Raw genomic sequence first — 14118 nt, forward strand, 5'->3', positions numbered from 1 at the left:
TTCCTGAACTTCACGCCTCTTCTCTGCCCATCTCCTGCCTTGGTAGCATTCAACTTTCTGGGACTCCTCCGATCCCTGGAGTCGAGGAAGAATCTGACCGTCTCAAACAGGTGTTTCTGGACCTCCCTGGTGTCTGGTCAACAGACTGTTCTTGAGGGTGGGGTTTTTGTCTATCTTGTTTACCGCTGTGTCCCCTACGCCTAAACCAGATTTGGCACACAGCAGGTGCTCTAGAAATAGCTGGAGAATGAATGATCCTGGACCATCTTACTCTGCACCACGGGAGTCATTTCCCATTCCTACCCTTCACTTCTCTTGTGCTCCCAGGCCCCCAGCCCTTGCCTGTCCATAGCTATGACTCCTGAAAGCACCACCTCACCACCCCTCCGCATGCGCAGCCTGCCCTCTGCCTCTCAGGGCTGGTGACTGGGCAATGTGCAGAGTGGGGCTAACACAAGTCAGCTCTCTCCTGATTTAGGGTCCCTTGGGACAGAGGCTTTTCTTTTCCTCCTCCCACCCCTCCTACTCCCTACCCCTTGGCACAAGGCTGCGCCCAGTGCTGAGCGCAGCACTGAAGTGTTTGTTGACCGAATCTCAATGCTTGGGCTGGATCCATAATCACTCAGTGCTTCCTTTTCAGCATCCCAGAGGTCTGGCCCCCACAGGTGCTCGGTGACCAGCGACTGCCTGATGAACAGTGACACCATTTTAGCACCTGCCTTGGCCATGAGGGAGGCCCATAAATATTTGCTGAACGACCCAGTGAGCTGCCGGTCTACCCCATTAGGCAAGAAGCTCCTTAAGGGTGGGGACAGGGCCCTTTTCACCCCTTATTTCCTAACCAACCCCATTCCCCACCTCCAGCCTGGCACCAGGGAGAGCTCAAGATGCCTATTGAATGACTGGATGTGTGAGACGGCCCAGATTTCCCGGGAGAGTTCAGCTACTAGGTTAGAAGAGGCAAGACGAGATAGTGAGGGTGGGGCGATGGCGTGGGACGGTGATACGGGTGGGACAGGGGTTTTGGAGGTGGGATGGGCGTGGCGACCCATTGACCCATTGACCACAATGGGTTGGGATAAGGGGAAGTGAGCCTAAGTGGGGTGGAGCTGCCCTCTCCCCCTCTTCCACTTTCTCAGAGGGTCCCTGTCTGCTCAAACGGCCCCCGCCCACCCCTCCAGTCACGACCGCCCCCCAGTCCTTCCGCGGCCGTGCACCTGCAGCGCTAGGCAGCGCGCGTCACTGCTTTGCAGCGCGGCACGCAGGTCCTCCACCAGCTCGCGCAGGCTGCTGTTCTCCTCCTCCAACCGCGCCAGGAGCTCGCCGTCCCTGCCGCCGTCTGGGCCGTGGTCCGAGGCCGGCGTGCGGGGCGTGCGGCGGCGGCGGCGCGGGCGGCGCAGGCGGATCTGCGTCTCGATGTGTTCGCTGAGAGCACCGCGGGGCAGCCGGGGCCCCGCGCGGGTGCCGAAGTAGCCGCAGAGGCGCGCGTGGAACTGGCGGAAGGTGAGCTCGGGCGGCTCCGCGCGCAGCGCCAGGCGCGCCTCCTCTTCGACATCCGCGTCCCCGTCGGTGGTCACCCCAGCGGCCGCGACCCCGGCGGTCTCGTCCCCAGGGTTTGCGTCTCCCGCGGCCGCATCCCCGGAGGCCTCCCCGGCGGCGGCCCCCTCGGCGCGCAGCCCCAGCACCGCGCAGAGAGCGCGGAAGTCAGCACGGGGCAGGCGGCCAGCGCCGCGGCAGTCCAGGTGGTGGAAGACCTCCTGCAGGTACTGGTCCAGGCCGGTGGCCAGCACCACGATCTCGTTCTCCACGCCGCGGTCCAGCCCATAGTGGTGAGCCAGGGCGCTCAGCAGCCACTGAGTGCGCCGCGCGGGTCGTCGGTACGGGTCCCCCGCCGCGCCCTCCATGCCGGCCTCCCGGCCCGGGCCGCTCGGCTCCGTCGCTGCGGCGCGTCGCTCCCCCAGTCCCTCCGCTCCGCAACTTCCAGGGGGCGGCCCCAGAGTTCTTCAAAAGGAGGGGCTTAGCGGTCGCCGTCTGGTTGGAGCGGCGCGGAGGGCGGTGTCCAGCAGCTGCTGGCTTGGCGGGGCGTGTGTGTTTACTCGGCTTGGTTTGGAGGAGGCTGGGGCAGGGGACCTGATCCCTCTCTCTGTGTCGCTTCTCCGGGTGACCCCCGCTTTCTTCTCCCCTCGTCACTCCCGGGGCGTTCCTGGAGTTTCCTTTCCCCCTCCTACTCCCGGCTCTGTCGGCGTTCCGCTCCCGCACCCTCTGTCCCACCCGCCTTGCGCTGAGATTTTGGCCCTGGGACCCGCGCGAGGCGTGGGCGCAAGATAGGAAGTCCGGGAGGCCTGGGAGGGTAGCTGCCAGCTCCTGTTTTGTTGGGGGCGTGTCCCCCGCGCCCACGTGTCACTCCACTTCTCCCGGGAAAGTCTTCCGAGGGTAGCCCCGCGAGCTGGCTCTAACCGCCCTCTCCCCGCGCAGGTGCGGAGAAGCCACTCTCCCTTTATGTTCAGATACAGGATTCCCAGATTCACGTGTCTCTCCACGGTAGATGGTGCCGAGGCTCACGCAGTAAACTAGAGCAGAAAGACAGGGTTGGAGAAGTTAAGCGGACTGGTTTGGGGATATCCTGCTGGTAAGAAGTCGATCTGAGATGGACCCTCGTTCTCTAATGTCAGTGTGTGTTTGGTGGGGTGTTGGGGTGGGGAAGGCGGGGATAGAAAAGTGGTTTCCAGCCTTCCTCTTTGTGCCTGTGGATGGTTAGTTGGCGAAGCAATCTGAGGTCCGTCTCTGAGCTGGGGTTATGCTAACAGGGCTGTTTGGCCAACGTTTTCTCTGGTGCCTTACAGCACATTTCTGGAAGGAGGAAGAAAAGCCACCTTCTCAGGGGAGACCTAGGCTGTTTTTCCTTTCTCTTTCATGAGGTGTCCCGCACCTATTACCTGCACTGGGACCGGTTATCCAGCCACACTGCAGCCAGAGGCAGGCTTTATTGAACCGTTCTTGGCTGTAAGAAGGGTAGAATCTGGCTTCCTGTATAACTCTAGGAATTTAAATGCTAAATCCTGGAATTTGAAAAGGCACTAAAATTCTGTCTCTTGGGCTGCAGTATCCCAGAATCGGCTTTTAATTTTTTTTTTCTTTTTTGCAAATCCTTCCTCATTCTTGTAGATTTTGCCCAAGGGAAGGGGTTAGGTGCTTCTCCCCAGCCATTTTGGACATAATTTTTTTAAATTATAAAAGCAATAGCATTTCGACAAAAAGTTTTACTTCAATTTCATTTCTTGGCTCCTGCCTTAGGAAAAGACACGTGCACAGGATGTTCACTGTATCATTGTTTATAATATCAACAAACTAGAGACAACCTGGTACTCATCAGTGCATCAGCCAGGATGAATCACCGAAAAGGGATGAGTGAAATAAGCAAGTTGCAGCCTCTTCTGTACCATGTTATGACCTCCGTAACAATAACAACAAAACCACACCAAAGGGTATTAAATATTTTCCATAAGGACATGCGTACGTAACTGTATAGAAAAAGATGGAAGCAGGGGCACCTGAGTGTCTCGGTTGTTTAAGCTTCTGCCTTTGGCTCAGGTCATGATCTGGGGGTCCTGGGATCTAGCCCTCTCCCCCCCATACCCGCCGTGGGGCTCCTTGCTCAGTGGGGAGTCTGCTTCTCTCTCTGCCTCTGCCCCTCCCCTCCTCAAGTTCTCTCTCTAAATAAATAAAACCTTTTAAAAAATTAAAAGAAAAAGAAAAAGATGGAGGGATTTAAAACTGACACAGCGGTTATTTCTGGAGATCAAGAATGCTTAGCCTTAAAAAAAAAAAAAGAATGCTTAGCCTTTGCTGTAACATTTCTCTTTTTGCCAAGGTGATTTCTTTCTTTGGGGGAGGACACACCTTATTTACCATTTGTGTACCATAAAATTCATCCACTGAAGGGTGTAAATCGATGCTTTTGGTACGTTTCTGAAGCCTAGCCACAATCTAACTTTATAAAGTTCTCATCACTCATTTCCCAAAACCCTTGCGCTGGTTAGCTCATTTTCTCCTTCACCTTTCCCCCAGGCTCCCGCGCTAGGCAACCACGACTCTCTGTTTCTATGGATTTGTCTATTCTGGACATTTTGTATAGATCGAATCATATAATATGTGACTGGCTCCTTTCTGAAAACACTAACAGTAATGTTTTCAAGGCTCCCCCACCCTGTAGCGTATATCATCACATCCTTCCTTTTTATGGCAGAGCAATATTCCATTGTGCAGCTAGACCATGTTTTTGCTTCTCTGTTCATCAGCTGATGGACATTGGGGTTGTTCTCACCTTTTGGCTGTTCTACATAGTGCTGCCGGGAACATTCGTGTGCATGTTTTTGCATGGACGTGTTTTCATTTGTCTTGCATGTAGACCCAGGAGTGAGACCTTTGCTTGGAGGCTAGTTTTATGCTTTAATTTTTGAGGAACCGCCAAATTGTTTTTCATGATGGCTGCACCACTTACCTTCCCAGCAGCCGTGTTTTCATGTGTTTCCTGATGGGTTAAGCAACACAGATGTTGGACGCCTGGGTGGCTCAGTCGTTATGTGTCTGCCTTCAGCTTGGGTCATGATCCCAGAGTCCTGGGATCAAGCCCCACATTGGGCTCCCTGCTTGGCAGGAAGCCTGCTGCTCCCTCTTCCACTCCTTCCCTGCTTGTGTTCCTGCTCTCACTGTGTCTCTCTCTGTCAAATAAGTTTTTTTTTTTTTTAAATCTTACAAAAAAGTAACACGGATGTTCTCAGTCCTCCATCTCATCTCACTGGGCCCCTGGCCTTCCTCAGCAAGTTCCTGCCATCTTCCATTCTTCTCTGTGTTTACACCCCTAACCCAAGGTGTCAGGCTGTCCTTCACTACACATCCTGAATCCCACTCCCCCGCCCCACTCCCCGTGGACCACCCTGAGCCAACCCCCCAGCGTCTCTCACCTGTATTCTTGCAAGCAGTCTCCCCCAAGAACTGCCTGTGGACTCCTACGGCCTGTTCTCCACAGCTGGAGGATCCCCTCCTCTCTGCTCAGGAACCCCTAATGCTTTCCCTCTCCCAGGGACTGAAGGCAAAGTGCTCCCGTACCACCCCAGCCTCCCCCTCATCTCCTGCCATTGCCGCCCCCCCCCACTTCCTCCCTGTTCTTCTAACTCACTTCAGGGGATTTGCAGCTCCCTCCCCCAGATGTTTTCCTCCTCAGGCCATCACCTCCTCAGTGAGGGCTTTGGTGACCCCAAAAGGCTCTGTCTTCCTGTGTGTGCTGTCTGTCTCCCTGTGTCGAACTCGCAGTCGGCCATGACGGTAGCAGTCCTCGTCTGTTCCCCTGGACCAGTGTGTGGCACATTGAAAGGATTCAAGTAGTCTCCAGCTTCCTTCTCAGTGGCCTCCCTGGTTGCCCTTGGGAATGGTAGTGTGTGTAGCCTTCCACGTATTTTTCTTTGCCTACAGATGATACGTATATTTTTTATTTGAATTATTTATTATGCATATTTTTCAAGGCAACTATTACGTCTTGGTCTGTGACCTCACATGAGATATGAGCTTCCCAAGGCCAGGAACCTGGGGCCCTTCTGTCCCTGCAGGGGCCTGGCACAGCATAGGCACTAATAATCTTGGTTTGCATGAACACACGGTTGTTGGTGTAAACTCACTGCATCAAATGGGAAGATGGCCTCTAGTTGGCCTTGGGGGGACTGGGTGTCTTTGATCCAGCGATGATGTTGGAATCAGGGAGACTCGAGAGGCTGGTAGTTGATTGGACCCCCAGCGGGACTGTAGAAGCTTCTAGGCCTGGAGCCCCGTGGCCTGTGTACATTTAGGACAGGACTGTGGAACTTGGCTCTGGACCTCTTAGTTGTTTCTGTGCAGTTGAATCTGATTTGATTTCATGAGTGCTGAGAGCCCCCAACGCCGCCAGACTGCGGCCCTCCCCCCACCCACCCCCGACGGTGCTGCAGCTGGGGACTGCTTTTGGAGGCCAGGGAATCCTTTGAAAAGTAACGTTCCTGGGCCAGTCAACATTGAAAAGAAAGCCTTGAAATATCTTGCCCTGGAGCGTTGCCTGGGCCTCTGCTCCCGGCCACATTACCCCACCCCCTGGCTCAGCGGGGGGCCAGGGAAGTCAGGGTGGATAATGGGGCGCTGTCAGGCCTGTCTGTCTGCGGGGCAGTGTTACCAGGCGCCTCTGAAATCATTCCGGTCGGACCCACAAGGTTTTTGTTGAAGGCGGGAAGTGAGCAAACTTAGAGGTCTCCTGGGCTCTTTTGTCTGAGCCCGGGAGTGGGGTGGGGGTGGCTGGGGGAGGGTGGAGGGGGGGTGTGGGGGGATGGGTGTGTGTCTGGTCTGCGTTGGGGAGAGCAGAAGCCCGGGCAAAGAGATGATTTTCTGAAGTCAGTTCACTATTGTTTGAGCCATTTCAAAAAGAATATTGTTTAAAGTGTCTTTAAGTAGCCCAGAAAAAAACGCTAATTTTTTTTTTTTAATGAATCGTCACCAGGAGAGGGGACCCCCGATACTTCTGCTCTATTTGCTTCCAGGTGTTTTCCATGCACTTGGGCATGAAAGAACTTCCCCTGGAGTGGTGTTTACATGACCGTATACATCTGTCAAAGCACTTAAAAAGGACGAATTTTACAGGATGTGAACTGCTGCTCATTAAGCTCAACATAAAGAAACATGGTTGAAATGCTGTTGCGGGGATCTTTCTTTGTCAACCGTACCTCCTAAACAGCCTTGCCATCATGCATAATCCTTCGCAAATGTTCTCTAGCACCACCGGGTTCCCTCTGACTGCTGAGTGGTGAGGTGCCTCATTGTCCCCCAGGGAGGCTTCTCAAGGTGTTTTGCAGTTTTTCTCCATGAAAACAACACCGTGAGCTGTTGACTCTGTGTCCCCAGTGGTTACTACAGGGCCAGGGAGTTGGAACCTTTCATGAGCTCTTGATACCGTCAAACTGTTTTTCAGAAAGCTTTTGTCATTCTGTGCAGTCCCCTGGAGTGTCTGGGAATGTCTGTGAGCCATCGTTTTTTTTAGTGACAAAGCTTTTATATTTTCAGGAGTCTTGGTTAGTAGATCTGCACCAAGTTTTACTTCTGTTAAAAATCAGGCTGAACGATACAAAAATTTGTTAGATACAACACAAAGTGAATGGTCCAAGAAAGAAAAAAAAAATCAGTAAACGGGACCTCATCAAAATTCAAAACTTTTGCATTTCGGACAGCGGTGGTAAAGACACCGTTAAGAAGGTGACGGGGGGGGGGGGGGGGGGGGGGGGCGGCGCCTGGGTGGCTCCTGGGTGGCTCAGTGGGTTAAAGCCTCTGCCTTCAGCTCAGGTCATGGTCCCAGAGTCCTGGGATCGAGCCCCACATCAGGCTCTCCGCTTCTCAGGGAGCCTGCTTCCTCCTCTCTCTCTGCCTACTTGTGATCTCTGTCTGTCAAATAAATAAATAAAATCTAAAAAAAAAAAATATCGTAGACAACTAATCATATATTTAAAAAAAAAAAAAAAAAAGAAGGTGACAGGACCAGCGAGAGACCAGGAGAAAATCTTTGCAGAACACAGATCCCATGAAGGACTTGGATTCAGACTTTACAAACAACTCCTATAGCTCAGAAAGAAGAAACACAACCCAATCGAAAAGGGGGCATGAGACAGGAACAGACATTTTACCAAAGAGGATATGTGGCTGGCCAGTAAGTCCATGAAAATATCTCAGTATCACTAGTCATTAGGGAAATACAAAATAAAAGCACAGTGTGATATTATTTCACGCTCATGAGAATTCATGGGAAGTCACATTGACAAGAAGTGGTTTCTGGAGAGGATGGAGAGACAGCAGTGTTCATACTATGATGGTGGGAACATGAAATGCGGCAGCCACTTTGGAAACACAGTTTGGCAGTTTCTCCAAAAAGAGAAAGCATGAAACTGCTGATGTGGAAATACTGGGGTTCGGGAGCAAATGGTCAGGAACGAATTCTTGAGACGTCTTTGGTGCAAAAAGGTAGGTTTTATTAAAGCGCGGGGATAGGACGGGTGGGAAGGAAGAACTGCGTTAGGTTGTGCAATGTGACTGATCATATACTTCCAAATTGGGCGGGTGGTGAGGGACAGCATAAGTCTCTAGGGAATTTTGGAAACAAGGTTTTCAGGACCTTGAAGGGCCAGCTGTTGCTAGGAAAGGTTATTTATTGCAGTCTAGTAAATCCTTAGTCATGAGACCCTTCAGATGTATATTGGTGAGTCACGTGCTTGGAGGATGGTTGCCAATATATATCTTGGTTGGGGGAGGTAGAGATAAAAGAAGTTTCCAAGGAATTTTTTAAAGTCTTTTTTTAAAAAATTAATATATAACATATTGTTTGTTTCAGGGGTGATGAATCTGTGATTCATCAGTCTTAGGGAACACACAGTGTTCACAACACATACCCTCCCCAATGTCCATCACCCGGCTATCCCGCCCCCCCATGCCTCCTTCCCATTCAGCAACTCTCAGTTGATTTCCTATGATTAAAAGTCTCTTATGGTTTGTCTCCCTCTCTGGTTTTGTCTTGTTTCATTTTTTTCTTCTCTTTCTATTGCGCGTTCTCTGCCCGCAGAGAAGCATGACACACTGATGTTAAGAGCTCTTTATTTCAGCGTACCTTCTTCTACACTCTCCGGAGGAAAATTCCCCGCCTTCAGCGTGCGCCCTAGTCATAAAGGCTGTGCGAACCAATCAGGGAGAGGTACATGTGAAAAGCGCGTGGACAATATATTGAAGCATATGGGGGCATGCAGGGATCACGCAGTGAGCACACTCTTTTCAAGCCAATGAGAGCGACTTCCTTAATGGACGACACTTGTTTGTCTCCTAAACCGCTCCTATTGGCATGTCGCCAGCTGCCATCTTAGCTTATACTTCCGTTCGGGGTCCCGGGCACCCTGACATCTTCCCCTATGATTCTCTGCCTTGTTTCTTAAATTACTCATATTAGTGAGATCATATGATAATTGTCTTTCTCTGATTGACTTATTTCGCTTAGCATAGTACCCTCTATTTCCATCCATGTTGTTGCAAATGGCTATTCATTTTTGGATGGCTGCATAGTATTCCATTGTGTATATATATATATACACACACATATACACCCACACACACATATATGTAATAGATATATCACATGATATATGATGTGATATATATATATATATATACACACACACACATATATATATTACATCTTCTTTATCCATTCATCTGTCAATGGACATCAAGGTTCTTTCCATAGTTTGGCTATCATGGACATTGCTGCTATAAACTCTGCGGTGCACATACCACTTTGGATCACTAGTTCTGTATCTTTGGGGTAAATACCCAGTAGTGCAATTGTTGGGTCATAGGGTAAGCTCTATTTTTCAATTTTTTGAGGAACCTCCATACTGTTTTCCAGAGTGGCTACACCAGCTTGTATCCCCACCAACAGTGTAGGAGCGTTCCCATTTCTCTGCATCCTTGCCAATTCCTATCGTTTCCTGACTTGTTAATTTTAGCCATTCTGACTGGTGTGAGGTGATATCTCACTGTGGTTTTGATTTGTATTTCCCTGATGCCTAGTGATGTGAGGACTTTTTCATGTGTCTGTTGGCCATCTGGTTGTCTTCTTTGCAGAAATGTCTGTTCATGTCTTTGGCCCACTTCTTTTTTTTTTTTTAATTCATTTTATTTTATTTTGAAAGATTTTATTTATTTATTTGATAGATACAGCGAGAGAGGGAAGACGAGCAGGGGGAGTGGAAGAGGGAGAAGCAGGCCTCCCACTGAGCAGGGAGCCCGATGTGGGGCTCGATCCCAGGATCCTGGGATCATGACCTGAGCTGAACGCAGAGGCTTTAACCCACTGAGCCACCCAGGTGCCCCTTCGGCCCACTTCTTGATTGGATTATTTGTTCTTTGGATGTTGAGTTTAGTAAGTTCTTTATAGATTTTAGATACTAGCCCTTTATCTGATATGTCATTTGTAAATATCTTCTCCCATTCTGTCAGTTTTCTTTTGGTTTGGTTGACTGCCAAAGGAATTTTTATACGTAAAACCAGAGTTACAGAATCCTAGAGGTCTGGCTGATGTTAAGCTAAGGTTGCCTTTTGCTTCTAGCAAAGTATTAACAACAAGGCAGTTGAGTTCCTAGAGGAAGGTCACTCTGCCTATCTCAAGGACTTGTCAGTGAACTGCAAGTAGTAAGGAAATTGAATTCTTTTTGTTTTAGCCTTTGTGACCTACATCACTACCACATGACCCAACTATTTTATTCCAAGTGTACCCAAGAGAAGTGAACACATCTGTCCATGCAGTGAACACTCTTTCCATGCAGAGACATTTCTGGCTGTGTTCATGACAGCATTTTTCATAAATGCCTAAATGTTCAACTTCAGTGACTATTAACCGATGAACGGATGGACAAAAATGTGGTATATCGCATGATGGAACATTATTCAGCCACAAAAAGGAATGAAGGATTGATTAATGCCAGAGCATGAATGAACTTCAAAAATATTTTGCTAAGAAAGCCAAGCCACGTGTCATATGATGCCATCTATATGCAATTTCTAGAAAAGTCACATTTTAAAAATTCATTTATGTATGTATATTTTTTTGTTTATGGAAAGAATGGTCTTTTTTTTTTTATGATTTTACTTATTTGACAGAGAGGGACAGCGAGAGAGGGAACACAAGCACAGGGAGTGGGAGAGGAAGAAGCAGGCTTCCCACCAAGCGGGGAGCCCGATGCAGGGCTTGATCCCAGGACCCTGGGATCATGAACTAAGCCAAAGACAGCCGCTTAACTAAGACTGAGCCACCCAGATGCCCCAAAAGTCACATTTGTAGGGATAGGAAGTAGATTAGTGGTGGCCTGGGGCTGGGGCTCAGGACAGAGATTAATTAATTAATTAATTAATGTGCATGAAGGGTCTTACTGGGAAGATGAAAATGTTCCAGAACTTATTTATGGTGATGATTTCATCACTTGTTAAGGTTACTTAAAATCATCAAATTCTATACTTGTAATGGGTGAATTTTCTTTATATAAAATATACCCCAATAGAGCTATTAAAAAGGGGTGTTAGAGATGACAAGGAGAAGATGGGTACAACTGTTCCCCAAATAGGCACCCAACTGCCAGAGGCTTGGGAGAACTTCCAAAAGGCCTCTGGGAGCCCCTGGAAGCTCTGGGGCTCCCCTATCCTGAGAGAAAGAAGGACGCCATCACTGAGTGCCTTCGGATTGCTCCCATCCAAGGGCTACCTCTCTGTAATGTGGCTTTGCCCTTCCTCCTATCCAGACATGGAGTCGGTTCTTTATCTTCTTGACTCTTGGCTGGCCCTTGTGACTTGCTGTGGTCAATGGATACGGCAGAAGGGACATGGCGCCATTTCAAAGCCAAGGTCTCAAGAGGCTTTGTAGTTTACACCTTTGCTTTCTTGGACCCCTGCCCTGAGAATGTCTTCTGAGGAAGCTAGTCCAGCCTGATGGAGCAGGAAAGGTGACATGGTTGGGGAGGGAGAATTGAGGGGGTCCCCAGCCAAGGTCACCAACTGCGAGACACATGAGGGCATCTTGGACCTTCCAGCCCTATTGATACAGAATGATACACCCCCAGGCCCCACCAGTGAGTAGTCACCCAGCAGATCCATAGAACTGGAAAAAACAAAGTGGCTGTTGTTTTATGCCATTAGTTTTGGGATGCTTTGTTATGCAGCAATAGGCAACCAGAACACATACCCTTTTTTCTATGCCTTGACTTTGCCTGTCCTGAAGCCATCTTGGTTGAGGTGAGGTTGTGGACCCACCTCTTACACCAGAATACCAGGTGACACACCTTTTTCCTCATTCCTTCCTGTGACCTCTGGGGACACCATTTCTCTCAGGGCAGTGGTTCTAAACCTTGGTTGTGCGACAGAATCTTGGTGGAGGTGACTTTGAAAAATATGGGTTCTGTTCCAGTCGTTTATTGTACAACAAATCATCCTGAACCTTAGTGGCTTAAGACAACAGTAATTTACTCTGGTCATAAATCTGCAGTTTGGAGATGGCTTGGTGCTAAGAGCTGGTTTCTGCTATACACAGTATCAGTGGGGGCGGCTCAAAGGCTGGGAGCTGGGATTATCTGAAGCCTGGCACACTGGTGTGTCTGGTGGTTGAGGCTGGGGGTCAGTTGGGAACTGTTGGCAAGAGTATCTACATGTGGACTTAACATGTGGCTGCTTGGGCTTCTTCATAACATAGTGGCTGAATCTTTTTTTCCCCCCAATATTTTTATTTATTTATTTGACAGAGTGACAGAGAGAGAGGGAACACAAGCAGGGGGAGTGGGAGAGGGAGAAGCAGGCTTCCCACTGAGCAGGGAGCCCGATGCAGGGGCTCGATCCCAGGACTCTGGGATCATGACCTGAGCTGAAGGCAGATGCTTAACAACTGAGCCACCCAGGCACCCCACATAGTGGCTGAATTCTTAAAATGAGGTCCCCCAAAGAACAAGGCACATGGTACAAGTTACATGGAGTTTGTTCAAACTAGTCTCAGAAGTCATGGTGTCACTTCTGCCATACTGTATTGTCTGAGATGATTACAGACATCTCTCTGGGTTCAAGAGGGGCAGAGCCTAGACCCATTACTGGATGGGAGGAGTGCCAACGTCACTCTGTAAGAAGAACTTGTGGGAGGAAATCTGTTGAGGTGGTTAACTTTGGAAAATACAATCTGTTCCTGGAGAATCAGTGCTGAAGGTCTGGAGTGAAGCCTCAGGATTAAAATGTCCATATTCCTGGGTGATTCTGAAGCATATCTAGGACCAGGCAATGGGCCCTTGTCTAAGACCTAAGGTCCCTCAGTCCTGAGCTCAGAGCTGTCCCCGTTGGAGACATTGCAGAGATTGGCTGCTGCCCTGGGTTATAGTGTGACCAAGGACCCTTTGGAGGGAAACCAGCCTCAGGCCAGCAGGGGGGACTCCAGGAGCAAGAGGCCTGCTCTTATGCAGGGGTGGGTGTGTCCCCAACCTGCCCTTATTTATTAACCCGCCCAGACTGATTCAACCTGAGGAATGTTGGAGAGTACCAGCTGATGGGCAGTATTTTAGGAGGGGCTTCCCTCAGCCCCTGGGAGTAGTCTAGGGAGGAAGGAGGTGGGAGGCAGGGGATCTGGGTTCCTGTTCCAGCTCTGCTACAGTTTTGCTCTTTAGACTTGGGTAGGTGATATCTCCCCTCAGAGCCTCAGTTTCCCCAAGCTCCCATTCTCCTAAATGACCTGTGTGAAGTGGAGCTGCTCTCCTTTAACAGAAAACCTAATGTGGCTCCCCATTGCCCATAATCTTGGAGCCCTGCCTGCCCTTCACACCTGTGTACCAGGGGCCCTGCCCACCACTCCAGCCTCATCATCCCTTACTTGAACTTGTCATGCAGGCTCCCCTCTGAGCTTTTGTATATGCTGTTCCCTCTGCCTGGAATATTTTCTCTTGCTTTCACTGCCTGGCAAACCCCAATGTTTGGCTTTTGTCACCTCCTCCATGAAGCCTGCCCCTGCCTTCTTCTGCTAGTTACCTCCAAGGTGTGTCCCTGCACCCTAGCCCCTTGGGTATTCTGTGATCTACATTGGGAGCAACAGCTAGCCTTCTCTCAGCTGGGGGGATTGGTGGGGAGGGTGTTTGCAGACCAGAACAGCTTTTGGAATTAGTCTGGATTTCAGTCCAGTGCTGCTGCCACAAACTCGCCTGTGTGTGACCTCAAGCAGGTCGCCCCACCAATCTGAGCCTCAGTTTTCTCATCTCTGAGTTGGGGATCATGATCGCTAGACAGAATTCTCAAGATATTTTAAGGACATCAGTGACAGAAGCAGAGTCCGTGTGAAAGAGGTTTGAGGTGGGGTAGTTTTTAGAGTTTTCAGAGCCCACTGTTTCCATTGCCTTTATTGAAGAATGGGAAGTGGGGGCTGATGGCCCTATAGGGGAAGCAGAAATCCCTGTTCCCTGTACTGTAGGGAAGGGCTAGGCGTGTAATAGGGGCTCACATTCAGAGCAGGAGTTCTTCAAAGATTGAATGAATGAGTGGATGAATGAGTGC

The 14118-nt window shown here is 49.8% G+C and overlaps 1 protein-coding gene across 1 annotated transcript in view; it reads right to left on the reverse strand.

The window, feature by feature from the left end:
* Positions 1–5321, reverse strand: part of EFCC1 (EF-hand and coiled-coil domain containing 1) — a 40892-nt gene extending 35571 nt beyond the window's left edge. The window contains exons 1-2 of the mRNA XM_044254851.1: positions 5308–5321; positions 1218–2001 (exon numbers count right to left, since the gene is read on the reverse strand). Of these exons, the coding sequence (XP_044110786.1) occupies positions 1218–2001; positions 5308–5321 (798 nt within the window). The remainder of the gene's footprint in view (positions 1–1217; positions 2002–5307) is intronic.
* Positions 5322–14118: the final 8797 nt, after the last annotated feature.

The sequence above is a fragment of the Neovison vison genome, chromosome 6 (assembly GCF_020171115.1).
Source record: "Neovison vison isolate M4711 chromosome 6, ASM_NN_V1, whole genome shotgun sequence".
NCBI classification, from domain to species: Eukaryota; Metazoa; Chordata; class Mammalia; order Carnivora; family Mustelidae; genus Neogale; species Neogale vison.